General features: G+C 38.2%; 1 protein-coding gene across 1 annotated transcript; it reads right to left on the minus strand.

Annotated features, from left to right (window-relative positions):
* Nucleotides 1-544: 544 nt before the first annotated feature.
* On the minus strand, nt 545-1483 carry LOC128099805 (taste receptor type 2 member 125-like). The gene has a single exon (XM_052721618.1). The coding sequence runs from the start codon at nt 1481-1483 to the stop codon at nt 545-547; it is 939 nt and encodes a 312-aa protein (XP_052577578.1).
* Between the last annotated feature and the right edge of the window lie 17854 nt (nt 1484-19337).

The raw sequence follows: 19337 nt of genomic DNA on the forward strand, positions 1-19337 counted from the left end.
ATATGTATGTGGGTATGCTTGTCTGCACATGTTTGTGTGTTTAGAAGTATACACTGGATGTCTATTTCTATGAATTAAACCTTATATTCTTGATACAGAGTCTCTCATTTAAAACTGGAGTTTGCTGTTTCAGCTAGACTGGTTAGCCAATGGTCCTAATGATCTGCCTATGTTTGATCCCTAAGTGCTGGACTGAGCCTAGCTTTTAGTTGGGTGCTAGGGAACTGACCTCAGGTCTTCATGCTTAAACAGTAAAAAGAAATTACATACTCAACTATTTCCTTAAAAAATAGCTGTCTTTTTATATTATAAATTAAGCATTTTAAAATATCAAATAATTTATCACCATTGAAATGATATCACCTAAAATAGTCTTACATGTAGATGTTTCTTATTCCATTCTTCTCAAAGTTGTTTTTTGTTTGTATAGCAATTATTTCTTACAGAATGTAAGTATATTTGCAATGTGTACATTGAAAACGAAGAATAATTTCTTATGAAGTAATCTTCACTGAAATTATGCAAAATTATCCCCCCTGTTGTGTCAGGGACTGAAGGGTCCACATCCTTGGATCTTGCACCTTAACAGTGACAGTGTCAAAAGAGAGGTCTGCCTGAGCTTACTGTTTCCCATAATCAGGACAAATGAGTGGAGCGATGGAAAAGCAATTATACCAACAGGGCAAAAATATTCAAAAACATTTTTTTCTTCAAACTCATAACCCCAAAGTTGTGCAAAAAGAGAGAAAGTAAAAATGACATACAGCAGGAGGAAGGCAACCACAGTTTTCAAGGCTTGGATGTGAGCTGTGGTGCTGACATCTCGGGAGCTTTTGATAATGTGCTTTATCTTCTTCAGATGTTTCCACAGAGAGAAGATGAGCAGAACAAACATTGTCATGGACATAGTGAAGGGTATTAATGTTAACATAGTATTTGTTAATACAAGATGCCTGGAAGTGTTTGCAAAATTCTTTAGTTTGTAGCTGTAAGATACGTTTGCTTCGAACTCATCCATCCACCTATCTATGATGATGTTTGTCACTAAAATGTCTATAAACAAGAGGAACAAAGACACCAGAAATGCCACTAAAACCACCTTTGTAAATCTCCACCGTAAGTAGAGAAAAATAGAGTTAGAAAAATTGGCTATCTTGAGAAAATATAGGATGCTGAGGATGGTGGCCAGCCAGATGCTAAAATGGTTAGAAATTAACCAGATATGATTAGTCAGTCTTACTGTTTGCATAGCCGCATCTAAGTCTGGGTATATTGAGAATATTGATACCATTATGTACAGTGACCACAGCACAGTGATCCTGGAGATGGCTAGAGCAGTAAGGATCCCATCCACTGCAGAGATCTTTCCTCTCTTGACCCAGTCCACGATGTTCCCCAGTGCTATGAATCCATTCCCCAAATTCCCAGTTATGAACTCCACATTGAGTATTGTTGCAGACATCACTTGTACAGCAGCAACCATTGTCTGGAAGAGAATGTCCTGGTTCCTAAAGTCACTGAAGAATGGGTATTAATGCAATCATTTTAAATGCTAGGTCTCTACAATTTTTAAAAATATACAGCATATTCTCTCATTTTAGTTTTAACATTCAATAATAAACAAACAAACAGGCTCAGTTGGCTACATGAAAGAATTGCATTTTCTGAATCAGGTTGGTTTCCATCCAGATGCTTTGTTCCATAGCAGCCCACTGTCTTTTTTAACTGATGATAAAGGACATGCTGAAGTTTCATATGCTAGCATGAAAATTCATATACATTTATTTGCATTATCTACATGGATTTGCCTTTCATATTTGAATCTGATAACTTGAGTTCTGGAAAAGGACCATTAAAAAAAACTCTAAGTCATGCAGGAGGAAACTGGAATCCAAACCAGAATAACTTATTTCTTAAGTAATGATGATATTTCAACACTTCAAATTAGGACTCCAGAGAGACATATGCTCATGTTATACAAACCATGAGTTATCTAATTAATTTGATATAGATGATTAGTCCTTGAATATTTAGTAATGAGAATAAGTACTTCATGAATTATTCTGGCAAATACACACATACACACCTCACATTTATTTCTATCTAAATAATTTTCACTTCAATAGGACAGACTTTATATTTAATCAACATTTATTATTCATGTATCTCATTCTTAATATCAAGATAGCCATGATGTTTAAAAATAGTCCCAAATGAAAAAAAGGGTGCTAAATATGGTGATTCAATAAACTTAGGAAAATTTTTCTTTTGCATATGAAAACTAGAACAAATTTATCTGACACCTCTAAAGCAGTCACTATGGTGAGCGGGCTCGGGCATGTAGTAAGAGTGCTTCTCACTCTCTGCCTGTTCTTCACCCGATAGGGCAAATTCCTTGTGAGCATCAAGGACTTTGAGATTTTTGTCTACCTCTCTTTACATGCCACCATTATTGGCTCTATAATCAACTAACAACTGATGCCATACTCTTTGCTTGAGACATAGAATAAACAGCATAATGCCACTGTTCTGTAACAGCTGAAGAGAAAACAAGTAATGAAACAATTCAGGGATAGCTACCAATCAAAACAGAAAAGATGCACCATCAACTTCTTGTGTTGTCAGAAAAGGATCTAGAGTATTGTCATGTGTGAAGTTCACACACTTTGTGATCTCTGGAGGAACAATGAATGAAGTCAACATGAACTGTTTGAGAAGTAGGTAGGCCAGTATGACATATATTTTGGAAATTTCAGAAGCATAGCTACAGTACCATCTTAGAGACTGAAAAGTCCCCTGGCTTGGCTTCTTCCATGTAAGAAAGAAGGAAGGCAAAATGGACAAAGAAAGATATAAGTAAGTGTGGATGTATGATTGCACAGAAGTAGCAAAGAAACAAACTTGTGAATCCAGGGGACTGTGAGTAGTATGTCTGTACCAGTTCCTGTACCATACAATGGGTTGAACACACCTTACATTCTACCTAGACAACAGCTCCTTGAGAAAGATGTCCTTCCAGACAGGGTGAGAATGATATCAACACTTCATCCCAAAAGCAAAGTTGTACAAAGTTATTCAGAGATTATTTGGTCTTTACTCATTTCCTTTTACTTTCTGGTTTATACATATTTAGAAAGTACTTCATTTCATCTTAATGTTGTCATTCACATTTCATAAGCTGACAATGATGAGTTTATGTAATTCAAAGCTTTTAGATCTTTCTCTACTTAGATCATTGCATCTGTAATAATAATGTAATAATAATCTCAAACTCACACATTTTCAGTACTTACATGCGGCAATATAAATACATGGTTATCATCATTCATTTAATATGAACCCAGATGACCTAATTTAATGGGAGTTGAGAAATGGACACACTTCCTAAACATTTTCAATTATTTTCCTTTGAGAATAGTAGTTGATGAGAATAGGCTGTGACCTGCTCTGCATTACTCTTGGTAGAACAGAATTTTTGGCATGTGCCTTACCCTAAGTTACTTGACTATACAATGTATCAGTTTACTCTATTTCTGGTAATCCTGAAGCAGAATGACTGAAACTTTTGTGCAAGCAAGCAACCACTTTCCTTTTAAGTAATGTATCATAAAATGAAGAATAATTACATTAATAAAAAGTTACCACTTTTGAACTTATCAAATGAAATCAGAAAGATGTGAGTGGATGGATATATCAGAATTATCTAAGGGAAAGTGTGCCTATGAGCCTATCAAACACACTTGATTAAGGACTGATGTAAATTCAATAAGTCAAAAGAGAAGGAAAGCCAAAGCCCTGGGCCATTTCTTGGCATCAAGGCAATACAGAGGACCAGAGGGTTGGAATACTGAACTGAATTCAAGAACAAGGACACTGCATGCTTTGACATGGGTCATGGGAGAAGAGATGACCACATCCTGCCTGGGTTAGTGCAGGCCACTTCCTCATCAAAAGAAGAGTACCTTATGCCTGAGAATTAAATTAGGTGAAGGCTTCTTCTAGTTATGAGAGCTGGAGAACTTGAGACAGTTTTATGCTCATAAACCCAGCTACTACTACAGATCATGAGTACACTTGAGTCACACAGGGAGTAAACAAATTGACACTAGCCTGTGCAAGTCCTCTTATCCCATGAACATCCTCTGTTCCCTTAGTTAATACCTTGTGTGATCTAGATTATCCATCTGTTTGAATTAGACCAGAAATATTTTTATAAGCATCAGAACTTACTTTTCTAAATGGTAATCTAAGTCCTTATGTATGAAAGACTTGGATTCAAGTTTATAGGCTTATGGGTGGTGACTGTACCATGAAGGCTCTAACCTAATTAATGAATCAATCCTCTGATAGATTCATAATTGAATATATAATTAGAAAGTGAGATGATGGGAGCATGCATTCATGTATCTTGTCTCCAGTTCCTTTCTGCCTCTTTCTACTTCCTGGTTGCTAAGAAGAAAGAGAACACTCTTGCCATGTATTCTTGATACCTTGATAGTCTGCCTTATGTTGGGACCAAAGCAATGGAACCAGTCAACCATAGACAAGCCTCTCTTTGAATCCATGAGCCAAAAGAAATATTTCTCTAAGTTGTCTATATCTCAGTGGCCACCAATCTGGAAGAGAGTAGAAGGAACATAAGTGCAAGAGACACTGGACAGCTCTAAGTAAACATCCAAATCTAGCAAGGCAACTACTCATATGGACTCAAAGCACATTCAAAACCTGTGCAAGCTCAAGCCAGATCAAATCCCATCAGAGAGAGGCCAGGTAGGCACACAATCCTAGAGAAATGATTTTTCTCTAGTATAGCCCCTGATAATTTGATCACACTCCAGTGGAAGACCACACACACAAGAATGTTTGGGCAGCATAAATAGGTCTTTATGGGTTTAGGAGGAAAAAAAGGACACAAAGATGGGTGGGTAGGTAAAGGGGTTGAATGTGGGAAGAATTAGATTATGGGGTATGAAAGTGATCAGAACACCTTGTATGAAATTCAAAACTCTCAAATAATTAATAAGAAATTAAAACTAAAAGTAGTTGAAAATATTTCATCCAAAATAATACATATATGCATTTAGCATTATCTTTTTATATGTTGCTAAAATAACTTATTTTTATTGTTATTTACATTTTCCTTCGATATTTTATTCTCTTCACAATTTTCATGTAGCTGCTTCAGAGATTATTTCTAATAATACTTTCCTTAGGATTGGAAAAACCAATCTTTTACTCTGACAGTGTCAACATGTATACCTGTGTGCATGTATCCTAAGAAGTCAGAGACAACAGGTACACTGCAGCTGGAATTACAGGCAATTGTGAGCTGCTTATGTCTGTGCTGAAAACATGAGCGGTACATGATATTAACTACTGAGACATCTCTCCTACCTTTGACTATTGATTGTGACAAATACTTGCTCATATGTCTAACATTTATCTTCCTAATTGTTTTTGGATTATGTCATGTTCTTTTTTCAAATTAGACAATGACTCTGTCAACTTTATCATCCTCTTGAATGAACCAACATTTCCATTGGGTATTATGCAGATATTTTTTATTAATAAGCATTATTAAAGGATATTTTAACCAATTAAAATTTCATATGTTTGAAGCCAGGCGGTGGTGGCACACGCCTTTAATCCCAGCACTCGGGAGGCAGAGCCAGGCGGATCTCTGTGAGTTCGAGGCCAGCCTGGGCTACCAAGTGAGTTCCAGGAGAGGTGCAAAGCTACACAGAGAAACCCTGTCTTGAAAAACCAAAAAAAAAATTCATATGTTTGATGGTATAGTTAATTTTATTTAGAACTTTAGATGTAATCTAATTTAGGTAATAAGATCACATTTTTGGTGACTTATACAGAGCTAAATTTTGTGTATTTTCTCTTAATATTTATTATTTTATTTCTTCAGTATTACCCCTTGTCCTAAGTTTTCTTCTCTGTGTTAGTTTGTTTAAATTTCTGTGACATGATTCCATTCATATAATCTTGAAAATCAAGCTTTACTTCCTCACAGTTCAAGAGGATGTGCATGAAAATCAAGAGACCAGCAAATTTGGACTCTGGTGAGGCTTCTCTTAGTAGCTGGTAGAAGGACACATTTCCACAGAGTCTTATGCTGTGTACACAGATTTCTGAGGACTCTCGTCTTCTCAGGAGGACTGGTCTTTTATGATTAAAGCCTTGATTTATAATTTCATTTAATTTTACTGATATCCTTTAAATAGTTACCATCAAATACAGTCTCAGAGTGGATTAAAATGTCAGCATTTGGAAACAAATCAGTCCATTACAGTCTTTGTAAAACAGGCCCATTACTAGATATTGTAGTGAGAATGTATGTGTAGGAAATTATACAGGTCACTTTAAATACATATTTTAATGAATTCTTGGAGAATTTCATACATTTTATTCCAAGCATATTCACTCATTCACCTATGTCCTACAAGACCCACTCTTTGCTCCATACCCAACTTTGTGTCCTCTTTTACTTTGAACCCATCGAGTCTCATTAGTGTTGCTTGTATACTCCTAAGTGTATGGCCATCACTGAAGCACATTCAGCCCACCAAGGGACACAGCTCAAAGAAAGCTACCTCCCTGTATTCCAATGCTATCAATCACCAATACTTGTACCAGTCACTTAAAAGTAGTAGTAATTAATGGAACAACTAAAGACAGGTTTTGAGTTAGGAGGTTAAGGATATGATGGCATGCATTTCTCTTTTGAATTGAAAAAATATTTTTCACGTAATATATTTTGATCATGTTTCCCCTCCCCCAACTTCTCCCAGATCCTTCCCACCACCTCCCCACCAACCCAACTCCATGCTTGTGCACTTAATAGTATAATGCAAACATTTTCTTGGCTACGATTTTCAGAAAAAAATCTTCTGTGTTCGAATTTGGTATTTTTACTTTGGACATTATTTACAATTTGTAAGTACGTTTTTTATTTACAAGTTTCACACATACAAAGGTCTAATTGAGCATATGTGTATTGGTAAGTACATCACTGTTTATGTATGATTGACAAGTGTCATTGTTTTCATTAGAAATGAGAGAAGTATGCTGGGAGAAAGAGAAGCAACCTTCCCTAGGATGAGTCCATTACTGGTTGTTCAGTGCAGGATGGTCAGCCCTAAAACCATAAACACACAAAAGACAAAGTGAACTCAGCAGGTTGTATTATTACATACTTGTAAACACACTCATATGCACACGTGCACGCACACACACCACACACACACACACACACACACACACACACACACACACACACACGCATCAAATATAATCAAAGACAAAGAGGCTATCAATTTGAGGGAGGAGGGATGGGCTCAAGAGAAGGCAGCTAGGAGGGACTGGATGAAGGAAAGGAAAGGAGTAAAGTAATGTAATTTTTTTCATTTAAAGTTTTTTAAATTTTTAAAAAAGAAATATCATAGCATTTTATGAAATAACACATTTTTGATACTTTTAATGGATTTTATCAAATGAGGAGCTAATAATTCAGTGTGAAGAAAGTTTCAATTCTTTTTATCTGAAAGCTAAAAATATTATTATAACTGTTAGTAAAAAAACTAAGAAATGCTCCATTTACTGAGGGGCCAGTTATTAGCACAATTATAGAACATTTGGAAAGTTCCAGCCATTTCCTTAAATAGCCAACAACCCCCCCCAAAAAAACAACTAAAATCATAAATAATTCAAAGAAATCATTAGATGTAGATCATATGACTTTCTTTTTTTCTTTTTTTTCTTTCTTTTTTTTTTCAAGACAGGGTTCCTCTGTGTAACAGCACAGCTGTCCTGGAACTCACTCTGTAGTCCATGCTGGCCTCAAACTCACAGAGTTCTACCTGTCTCTGCCTCTCAAGTGCTGGGATTAAAGACCTGTGCCACCATCACCCATAGTTACTTTATAATTACAAAAGACAAATGACTGAGATTAGCACACAAAGTTCATGTAGCATTTTATTAAAGCATTTTGACTTCCCATTCAGTAAACACAATCACAGGACATCCCACTATATATTAACCAGGACTTCCTATTCAGTAAACACAATTATTGTATATCCCTTTATACATTAACCATGTGCCAAAAATGAACATCTAAGGCCACCAGCTTCTTTGCTTGAAAAATATTATATGAGTGGCAAAAATGTACAAAATCTTAGTTATCTGACATGAGAATAACACCCTATGTTGTGTGGTTATCTCCAGACACTTCCAGCTTCTGTTCTATGATGGATGTCTTGTTTGCATTAAAAAGACTTCAGGGACAGAGAAATTAAGTTCAACACACATTTTATTCATTATTTAGTAGATGAATGATCTAACTTATACAAAATAAAATTAATATTTAAACACAACCCTTCAGTTTAAGAGCTTTCTTTGGAAAAGTAAGACAGAAACAAAATATTCTTCATCTTATAGACTTACCAGATTGTATTTTACTGAAGACTCATGAGCACAGGTTATAGGACAGTGTTTCTACCTGTTTTATTCACTTTATGTAATTTTACATTACATTTCTATTTCTACCAAAAATTAATGTGTAAATCACTTATCCAGATCGAAAATGTAAATTTCCTTGCTTACATAAGTAACTTAGAAGTTATACAAAATTTTGTTCAGATAACAAACAAGTTGACCATTACAATAAATTCCTGGTACCTGATGACATAAAGTAAACAAAGACACCCACACCTTTGTATGATATCCAATGAGTGAACTGTCACCTGACAAACTTTCCTGTTCTTGAACATTGCTGGTAGAAATGTAAACTTGTATAGCCACTATGGAAATTAATATGGCATCTTCTAAGAAAATTTGGACTCAATCTACTTCAAGACCCAACTATACTACTATTAGGATATACCCAAAAAATGCTCCATCCTTCCACAAGAACACTTGCTCAACTATACTCATTGTGGCTTTATTTATAGTAGCCAGAAACTGGAAACAACATAGCTGTCCCTCAGGTGAAAAATAGATAAAGAAAATGTGGTACATTTACACAATGATGTAGTACTCAGCTGTTTTTTTTTAATGACATCATGAAATTTTCAGGCAAATGGATGGACCAAGGAAAATAATCATCCTTAATAAGGTAACCCAGACCCAGAAAGATAAATATGGTATATACTCACTTATAAGTGGATATTAGCTATTAAGTCAATGGTAACCAAGCTACAAAACACAGACCCAGAAAGGTTAGGTAAAGTGGTGGGCTATAGAAGCATGAACCTCTCTGGGAAGTGGAATTAGAATATTCTGCAGGTAAACTGAGGGCAGGTTGGGACAGGAACTGGAGGGATCAGGTCGGGAAGGAGGAAGAGATGGATGGATAGTGTTCGAGGACAGTTGGAATTGGGGAACACTTGGGATGGTATGGAAACCTAGTTCAGTGGAAACTTCCTGTAATCTAAGAGGGTGATCCTAGTAAGGGTTTCTATTAATGGAACATATCAAGTCTGAACTGGTCATCTTTTGTAGGCAGGAAAGTCTCCCAGTGGTGAGATTGGGTTACATTTGGTTGAGTTGTTCACTAAGAGAGTCCCAGGGAGATCCCTAAGCAACTCAGACTGTTGCTATAATAGAGGGTCACTCTCTGAAAATTGACAGCAGGGCCCCATTGTCAAGGACAACATCCACACAGCTCACTAAATGTGGAGAGGTAGAGCTGGTGTCTCCATAGAGCCTTCATCCCTACATTCTAATTTCTTTGACATGAGAAGATCTGTGAGTTGTCCAGTCATCATCAGAGAGGCTTCCTCCAATAGCAGATAGGGGCAGATGCAGAGATTCACAGCCAGACATTATGCAGAGAAAGTCTAAATTGGAGGTCTCCATTGGATCTATCCTTTTACAGATCTGGGAACCCTACATAAGAGGTAGGGGGCAGGGAGACTGTGGGAGCCAGAGATGACGGAGGACAATAAGCGAACATGGCCCATCAAATAAACTAAGAAGAGCTCACATGAGCTCACAGAGACTGAAATGGCAAGCATGGGGCCTATGTGAGTCTGCACCAGGCCCTCTGAGTATGTTATGGCCATTAGGTTGGTGTTTTTGTGAGACTCCTAACAATAGGAGCCGGTGGATCTCTAACTATCACCTGCTTGAGAGAGTCTTTTCCTCCTATTGGGTTGCTTTATCCAGTCTCAATATGAAGGCTTTCACCTTTTCTTATTGTATCGTTTTTGTATTGTTTGGCAGTCATTTCTTGGAGACCTGTCCTCTTCTGAAGAGGAAATGGAGGAAGAATGGATTGGGGTAAAGGAAATGGGGATACTGGGGTCTAGGAGGAGTGAAGGTAGAAGAAATTGTGGTTGGGACGTATTATATGGGAGAAGAATCTATTTTCAATAAGAAAAGGATAAACACTGATGCTTGAGAGACGTGGGATGTTTCCAGATGCAAACCACTTATTCATAATAGTTCTTCATTATGAAGTAAATAGCACACACAAAGGAACTTGAGTAAAACAGCATACACCTCTGAGATAATTTTTAAAAATAAGATTTCTAACTATTTGCAGTCCCTCACTTCTTATCTGAAATTATGCCTATGTTCCTATATTTGGAATTATTTTATTTACATATACTGCACAGTTGTATACTTACTATATCTCATATTCATATGTATTTCCTCACTTTTCCTATCATAAACCAATAATCAAAAAATCTCAAATGAGTTTCTGAATGCCACTGAAATTGTTAGTTACTATAAAGTGTTTCTACATCTAAATAGCTTGAATTCATACCCTTCTTTGTAAAATTATATTAATACCTATACTTGCATATCTTCTTATAAACTTATAGTAAGTTTAGGATCTGTTTATTCCAGACCTAAATTATAAACAAATTAACCTAGAATCTACTTGAAAAGTATATAGTTATGATCAAGAATTTCTTATGAAGTGACTTTCATCTATATTATATAAAATTACCCTCCAGGGGTATCAGGGACCCAAATACTAGACTACATACATCAGGCAACACAGTATCAAAGACAGGTCCATCTCCACTTACTGTTTCCAAGAATCAAGACACAAGAGCAGACAAGGACCAAACGAACTGAAAATCTATCCTGAATCACAGTTGTCCAAAGCTGCATAGAAAAAAAAAAGAATGAAAATGGTGTATCGGAGAAAGCTAGCCACAGTCCACAGTTTGTAAGGCTTTGATGTGGGTCACACCACTGCCATCTCGGGAGCCGTTGGCTTTGAGCTGCATCTTCTTGAGATGGTTCCATTGGGAGAAAATTAGCAGAAAGAAGTCTGTCAGGAACAAAGTAAAGGAAATGAATATGAGTATGATGTTGGCTAATAAAGGAAACCTGTAAAAGATTCACTGATCTGGAACCATAAATCTATTTTTAATTAGTCAATCTAGATATCGATATGTGTTTTCATTGCTAAGATATTTAAAAGGAGAAACGGAGACATCAACAATGTCCTTAAAAGTGTCTTGTTAAGCCTCCACTTTAGATAGAGAAAAACAGAATGAGAAAAATTTGATATCTTGAGAAGATAAAAGATGTTGAGGCTGGTAGCTATCCACATAGTAAAATAATTTAAAACAATCTAGGTAAAATTAGTCACTCTTACCATCTTTACAGCCATCAATAAATCTGGAAATACTGAAGTTATTAATATAATTATGAATACTGACCACAGCTGATCAGTTCTGAAGAAGGCCAAACTAGTTAATATCTGATCCACTGCAGAGATCTTTCTTCTCTTGACCTAGTCCATGTAGGTCATCAGAGCAATGAGTTCATTTCCAAAACATCCTATTGTGTCTTCCACAATTACGAATATAAGTGTGCTCTGTATGATGCCATCACTATCTGGAAGAAAAGATCTTGGTTTTAAAAGTCACTGGTGATTATTGAAGACATTCATTTGAAATTCTGTGTTCATATTATTTTTAAAAATTTATAACATGCTTTTAAAAGCTTCCAGTATAATAACAGTCATGCAAGGATGAAAGTTTCCAATGTGGAGAAACCGTCTTCATAAAAGTGTTGTATTTCTGACACCGCTCAGCAGTGTTTCATCCAGAAACTCTCTGTCCTACAGTAGCTGCAGCTGTAACTGAAGATGAAGGAAATGCTGAAATCCCAGACACTAACCTGCAAACAATGATATATCTTTCTGCTTTTGCCGTATTTACATATTTTGTAACGATAACTTGAGTTCCAGGCAAGGGCCATTAGAAACTTGGTAGTGTTAATACCAAGGAAAGATCCATGCTTTTGTGTCCAAGACTCCACCAATGAACTATTAGTTATATAAGAAAACCATGATCCTGCCCTGGAATTCCCTTCTGGACAGAGGTGAGTGTCCTGGCTCAGCACGGACACCATCCCTGGGCACCAGCCACTCCAGGGAAGACCTGCCCAAGTTGGCCCCAGGTTCTGGCCACGGGGCAGGTTCCCTTCTAGCCCCATCCGGGAAGGATCCCCTTCTCCAAGACCCCCGGCAGACCCTGCAATCTCCAAGCCCTGCCCCCACGCCCATCCGCCCGAGACCCCAGCCACTTCCTGAGACTTAAAGGCTGGCCCCCAGCTCCCATCCTGCCATGGACTTCCCTTCTGGACAGAGAGAGACCAGAGAGAGAGAGAGGAGAGAGAGAGAGAGAGAGAGAGAGAGAGAGAGAGAGAGAGAGAGAGAGAGACAGAGAGACAGAGAGACAGAGAGAGAGAGACAGAGAGAGACAGAGAGAGAAGAGCTCCCATCCTGCCCCAAACTTCCCTTCTGGACAAGAGCTCCCATCCTGCCCCGGAGTTCCCATTTGGACAAGAGAGCTCCCATCTGGACAAAAGAGAGAGACTTCCTGAATTTGTCAGCTCTGTCTGAACCAAGTGCATTGATAATACCAAGAACGAACCACAAGGAGATAGGCAGACATCAAGGAAGAAGTACATACAACAAAATGAAGAGCAATACTGCATCACCAGAACCTAGCCCTCCTCCAACATCTAGACCTGAACATCAAAAATTGGAAGAAGCAGAAGAAAACAGCCTTATGAATGACATCATGAAGAAGGTAGAGGCTTGTGTAGAGGAAAAGACAAAAAAAATGGGAAGAATGCTGTAAACAACTAGAGGAAAGGGCAAACAAATTAGAAAAAAACAACAAAGTCCTGGAAGAAAACAATAAGGTACTGAAAGAAAATCAAGAAAAAGCAATGAAACAAATGAAGTCCAAGACCTGAAAAGGGAAATAGAAAAAAATCAAGAAGACACAAACAGAGGGAATGCTGGAAATAGAAAATCTAAGTAAACGAATGGGAACTTCAGATGCAAGTATAACCAACAGAATGCAAGAGATAGAAGGGAGGATCTCTGGCATTGAAGATACAGTAGAAGAAATAGATTCATCAGTCAAAGAAAACACCAAAGCCAACAAAGTCATGAACCAAAATGTCCAAGAAATTTGGGACACCATGAAAAGACCAAACGTACGAAAAATAGGGGTAGAAGAAGGAGAAGAATACCAACTCAAGGGCACAGAAAATATATTCAACAAGATCATAGAAGAAAACTTTCCCAACTTAAAGAAGGAAATGCCTATGAAGATACAAGAAGCCTATAGAACACCAAACAGACTAGACCCCCCAAAAAAGTCCCCTTGCCACATAATAATTAAACAACTAAATGTACAGAATAAAGAAAGAATATTAAGAGCAGCAGAGGAAAATGTCCAAGTGACTTATAAAGGCAAACCCATCAGAATAACACCCAATTTCTCAATGGAGACTTTGAAAGCCAGAAGAACCTGGACAGATGTAATGCAGATACTAAGAGAACATGGATGCCAGCCTACACTAATATACCCAGCAAAACTTTCAATCATCATAGATGGAGTGAACAAGACATTCCAAGACAAAGCCAGATTTAAACAATACTTATCCACAAACCCAGCCCTACAGAAAGCACTAGAAGGAAAATTCCAACCTAAGGAAGTCAGATACACCCTCGAAAACACAGGCAATAGATAAAGCCACAGGAGTAAACCCCAACGAAGAGAAGTACACACACATTACCACCAAAAAATAACAGGAATGAACAATCACTGGTCATTAATATCCCTCAATATCAATGGACTTAATTCACCTATAAAAAGACATAGGCTTACAGAATGGATATGAAAGCAGGACCCATCTTTCTTCTGCATACAAGAAACACACCTCAATTTCAAAGATAGACACTACCTAAGAATAAAAGGCTGGGAAAAGACTTTCCAATCAAACAGTCTTAAGAAACAAGCAGGTGTAGCCATCCTGATATCCAGCAAAATAGACTTCAAACTAAAATCAATCAAAAGAGATCAAGAAGGGCATTACATCTCATCACAGGAAAGATCCACCGAGATGAAGTTTCAATTCTGAACATTTATGCCCCGAACACAAGGGCACCCACATATGTAAAAGAAACATTACTAAAGTTTAAACCACATATAAAACCCCACACATTAATAGTGGGAGACCTCAACACCCCACTTTCACCACTGGACAGATCTCCCAAATCAAAACTTAACAGAGAAATAAAGGACTTAACTGATGTCATGACTCAAATGGACTTAATCGATATCTACAGAATATTCCATCCTAACAAAAAAGAATATACCTTCCTCTCAGCACACCATGGAACCTTCTCTAAAATCGACCACATACTTGGCCACAAAACAAATCTCAACAGATACAAAACAATTGGAATAACCTCCTGTGTTCTATCAGACCACCATGGTCTAAAGTTAGACTTCAATAACAACAAAAACTACAGAAAACCTACAATCTCATGGAAACTGAATAACACTCAACGGAATCACCAATGGGTTAAGGAAGAAATAAAGAAAGAAATTAAAGACGTCCTAGAGATCACCGAAAATGAAGACACCACATACCCAAACTTATGGGACACTGTGAAAGCAGTGCTAAGAGGGAAATTCATAGCACTAAATGCCTGTAGCTTGAGTTTTCCTGCCTGGCCCACAGTCAAGACAAATCTCTGTCACCCGCCAGTCCCGCAGCCTCTCAGACCCAACCAAGTAAACACAGAGAATTATATTGCTTACAAACTATATGGTCATGGCAGGCTTCTTGTTAACTGTTCTTACAGCTTAAATTAATCCATTTCCATTAATCTATACCTTGCCACATGGCTCATGGCTTACCAGCATCTTTCCATGCTGTTTCTGATCATGGCGGCTGGCAGTGTCTCTCTGACTCAGCCTTCCACTTCCCAGCTCTATTCTTCTCCTTGTCCCGCCTATACTTCCTGCCTGGCCACGGGCCAATCAGTGATTTATTTATTGACCAATCAGCAACACATTTGACATACAGACCATCCCACAGCAAAATGCCCACATAAATAAGTTGGAGAAATCTCACACTAGTGACTTAACAGCACACCTGAAAGCTCTAGAGCAAGAAGAAGCAAAGTCTCCCAGGAAAAATAGACACCAGGAAATTATCAAAGTAAGAGCTGAAATCAATAAAATAGAAACAAAGAGAACAATACAAAAAATTAATGAAACAAAGAGTTGGTTCTTTGAGAAAATCAACAAGATAGACAAGCCCTTATCCAAACTAACCAAAAGACAGAGAGAGAGAGAGCATCCAAATCAACAAAATCAGAAATGAAAAGGGGGACATAACAACAGACATTGAGGAAATCCAGAGAATCATCAGGTCATACTTCAAAAACCTCTATTCCACAAAACTGGAAAACCTAAAAGAAATGGATAACTTTCTGGACAGGTACCACATACCTAAGTTAAATCAAGACCAGATAAACTATTTAAATAGTCCAATAACCCCTAAGGAAATAGAAACAGTCATTAAAAGTCTCCCAACCAAAAAAAGCCCAGGACCAGATGGTTTCAGTGCATAATTCTACCAGATCTTCAAAGAAGAGTTAATACCAATACTCTCTAAATTGTTCCACACAATAGAAACAAAAGGAACATTACCAAACTCCTTCTATGAGGCTACAATTACCCTGATTCCTAAACCAAACAAAGTTACAACAAAGAAAGAGAACTACAGACCGATCTCCCTCATGAACATTGATGCAAAAATACTCAATAAAATACTGGCAAACAGACTCCAAGAACACATCAAAACAATTATCCACCATGATCAAGTAGGATTCATTCCAGGGATGCAAGGGTGGTTCAACATACAAAAGTCTGTCAATGTAATACACCATATAAACAAACTCAAAGAAAAAAACCATATGATCATCTCACTGGATGCAGAAAAGGCATTTGACAAAATCCAACACCCCTTCATGATAAAGGTATTGGAGCGATCAGGAATACAGGGAACATACCTAAGCATAATAAAGGCAATTTATAGCAAGCCAACAGCCAACATCAAATTAAATGGAGAGAAACTCAAAGCAATTCCACTAAAATCAGGAACGAGGCAAGGCTGTCTGCTCTCCCCATACTTATTCAATATAGTACTTGAAGTTCTAGCCAGAGCAATAAGACAGCATAAGGAGATTAAGGGGATACAAATTGGAAAGGAAGAAGTCAAGCTTTCCCTATTTGCAGATGACATGATAGTATACTTGAGCGACCCCAAAGATTCCACCAAGGAACTGATACAGCTTAGAAACACCTTCAGCAACATAGCAGGATACAAGATCAACTCAAAAAAATCAGTAGCCCTCCTATATACAATGGACAAAGAAGCGGAGAAGGAAATCAGAGATACATCACCCTTTACTATAGCCACAAATGACATAAAATACCTTGGGGTAACACTAACCAAGCAAGTGAAGGACCTATATTACAAGAACTTTAAGTCCCTGAAAAAAGAAATTGAAGAAGATGTCAGAAAATGGAAAGATCTCCCATGCTCATGTATAGGCAGGACTAACATAGTGAAAATGGCAATCTTACCAAAAGCAATCTACAGATTCAATGCAATCCCCATCAAAATACCAACACAATTCTTCACAGACCTGGAAAGAATAATACTCAACTTCATATGGAAAAACAAAAAACCCAGGATAGCCAAAAGAATCCTGTACAATAACACAACCTCTGGAGGCATCACTATCCCTGACTTCAAGCTCTACTATAGAGCTATAGTAATAAAAACAGCTTGGTACTGGCATAAAAACCGACAGGTGGACCAATGGAATCGAATTGAAGACCCTGACATTAATCCGCACACCTATGAACATATAATTTTTGACAAAGAAGCCAAAAGTGTACAATGGAAAAAAGAAAGCATCTTCAACAAATGGTGCTGTCATAACTGGATATCAACATGTAGAAAGCTGCAAATAGATCCATATCTATCACCGTGCACAAAACTTAAGTCCAAGTGGATCAAGGACCTCCACATAAATCCATCTACTCTGAACCTGCTAGATGAGAAAGTAGGAAGTAGTCTTGAATGCATTGGCATAGGAGATCACTTCCTAAATATAACACTAGTAGCACAGACACTGAGAGAAACAATCAATCAATAGGACCTCTTGAGACTGAGAAGCTTTTGTAGAGCAAAGGATATGGTCAACAAGGCAAAGCGACAGCCTACAGAATGGGAAAAGGTCTTCACCAACCCACATCTGACAGAAGACTGATATCCAGAATATATAAGGAACTCAAGAAATTAGACATCAAAATGCCCAACAGTCCAATTAAGAAATGGGCTATAGAACTAAACAGAGAATTCTCAACAGAGGAAACTCAAATGGCTGAAAGACATTTAAGGAATTGCTCAACATCCCTAATCATCAAGGAAATGCAAATCAAAACAACTCTGAGATACCACCTTATGCCTGTCAGAATGGCTAAGATCAAAAACACTGAACTCACCTTATGCTGGAGAGGATGGGGAGCTGGGGAACTCTCCTCCACTGCTGGTGGGAATGCAAGCTTGTACAACCACTTTGGAAATCAATATGGCACTTTCTTAGAAAATTGGAAATCAATCTCCCCCAAGATCTAGCTATACCACTCTTGGGCATATACCCAAGGAATGCTCAATCATACCACAAGGGCGCTTGTTCAGCTATGTTCATATCAGCATTGTTTGTAATAGCCAGAACACCGAAACAACCTAGATGTCCTTCAACTGAAGAATGGATAAACAAAATGTGGTACATATACACAATGGAATACTACTCAGCAGAGAAAAAACAATGACATTATGAGGTTTGCAGGCAAATGGATGGATCTAGAAAAAATCCTGAGTGAGGTAATCCAGACTCAGAAAGACAAACATGATATGTACTCACTCATAGGAGGATACTAGATGTGGAACAAGGATGACTGGACTGCCACTCACATCACCAGGGAGGCTACCTGGAAAACAGGACCCAAAGAAAGACACAGGGATCACCCAATGACAGAGAAATGGAATGAGATCTACATGAACAGCCTGGACATGAGTGGGGGTAATGAAGGGCGAGGGTCGAGGGAAAGAGAGCTTGGGGGAGCGGGAGATCCCAGCTGGATCAACAACAGAGAGGGAGAACAAGGAATAGGAGACCATGGTAAATGAAGACCACATGAGAATAGGAAGAAGCAAAGTGCTAGAGAGGCCCACAGAAATCCACAAAGATACCCCCACAACAGACTGCTGGCAATGGTCGAGAGACAGCCCGAACTGACCTACTCTGGTGATGGCATGGCCAAACACCCTAATTGTCGTGCTAGAAACCCCATCCAACAACTGAGGGATCTGGATGCAGAGATTGATGGCTAGGCCCCAGGTGGAGCTCTGGGAGTCCAATTAGTGAGAAAGAGGAGGCTTTATATGAGTGAGAATTGTTGAGACCAAGGTTGGATAAACCACAGGGACAAATAGCCAAACAAATGGAAACACATGAGCTATGAACCAATGGCTGAGGGGTCCCCATCTGGATCAGGCCCTCTGAATGGGTGAGACAGTTGATTGGCTTGATCTGTTTGGGAGGCATCCAGGCAGTGGGACCAGGTCCTGTGCTCATTGCATGAGTTGGCTGTTTGAAACCTGGGGCCTATGCAGGGTCGCTTGGCTCAGCCTGGGAGGAGGGGACTGGACCTGCCTTGACTGAGTCTACCAGGTTGATCTCAGTCCTCAGGGGAGGCTTTTCCCTGGAGGGGGTGGGAATAGGGGGTGGGCTGGGGAGAAGGTGAGGGGGGCGGGAGGGGGGAGAACAAGGGAATCCATGGCTGATATATAGAACTGAACTGTACTACAAAATAAAAAAAAAATTAAAAATTTAAAAAAAAAACATGCAGATAATTAAACTTTGGACATTTGATAATAAGAATACTACTTTTTCACTGAAGGGAGCAGGCCAAAGC

The sequence above is a fragment of the Peromyscus californicus genome, unplaced genomic scaffold (assembly GCF_007827085.1).
Source record: "Peromyscus californicus insignis strain IS unplaced genomic scaffold, ASM782708v3 Scaffold_6__1_contigs__length_162567912, whole genome shotgun sequence".
Lineage (NCBI taxonomy): Eukaryota > Metazoa > Chordata > Mammalia > Rodentia > Cricetidae > Peromyscus > Peromyscus californicus.

Bases quoted from the DNA above. Each gene is read 5' to 3' on its own strand.
- LOC128099805 (XM_052721618.1), bottom strand. From the start codon at position 1,483: ATGGTTGCTGCTGTACAAGTGATGTCTGCAACAATACTCAATGTGGAG.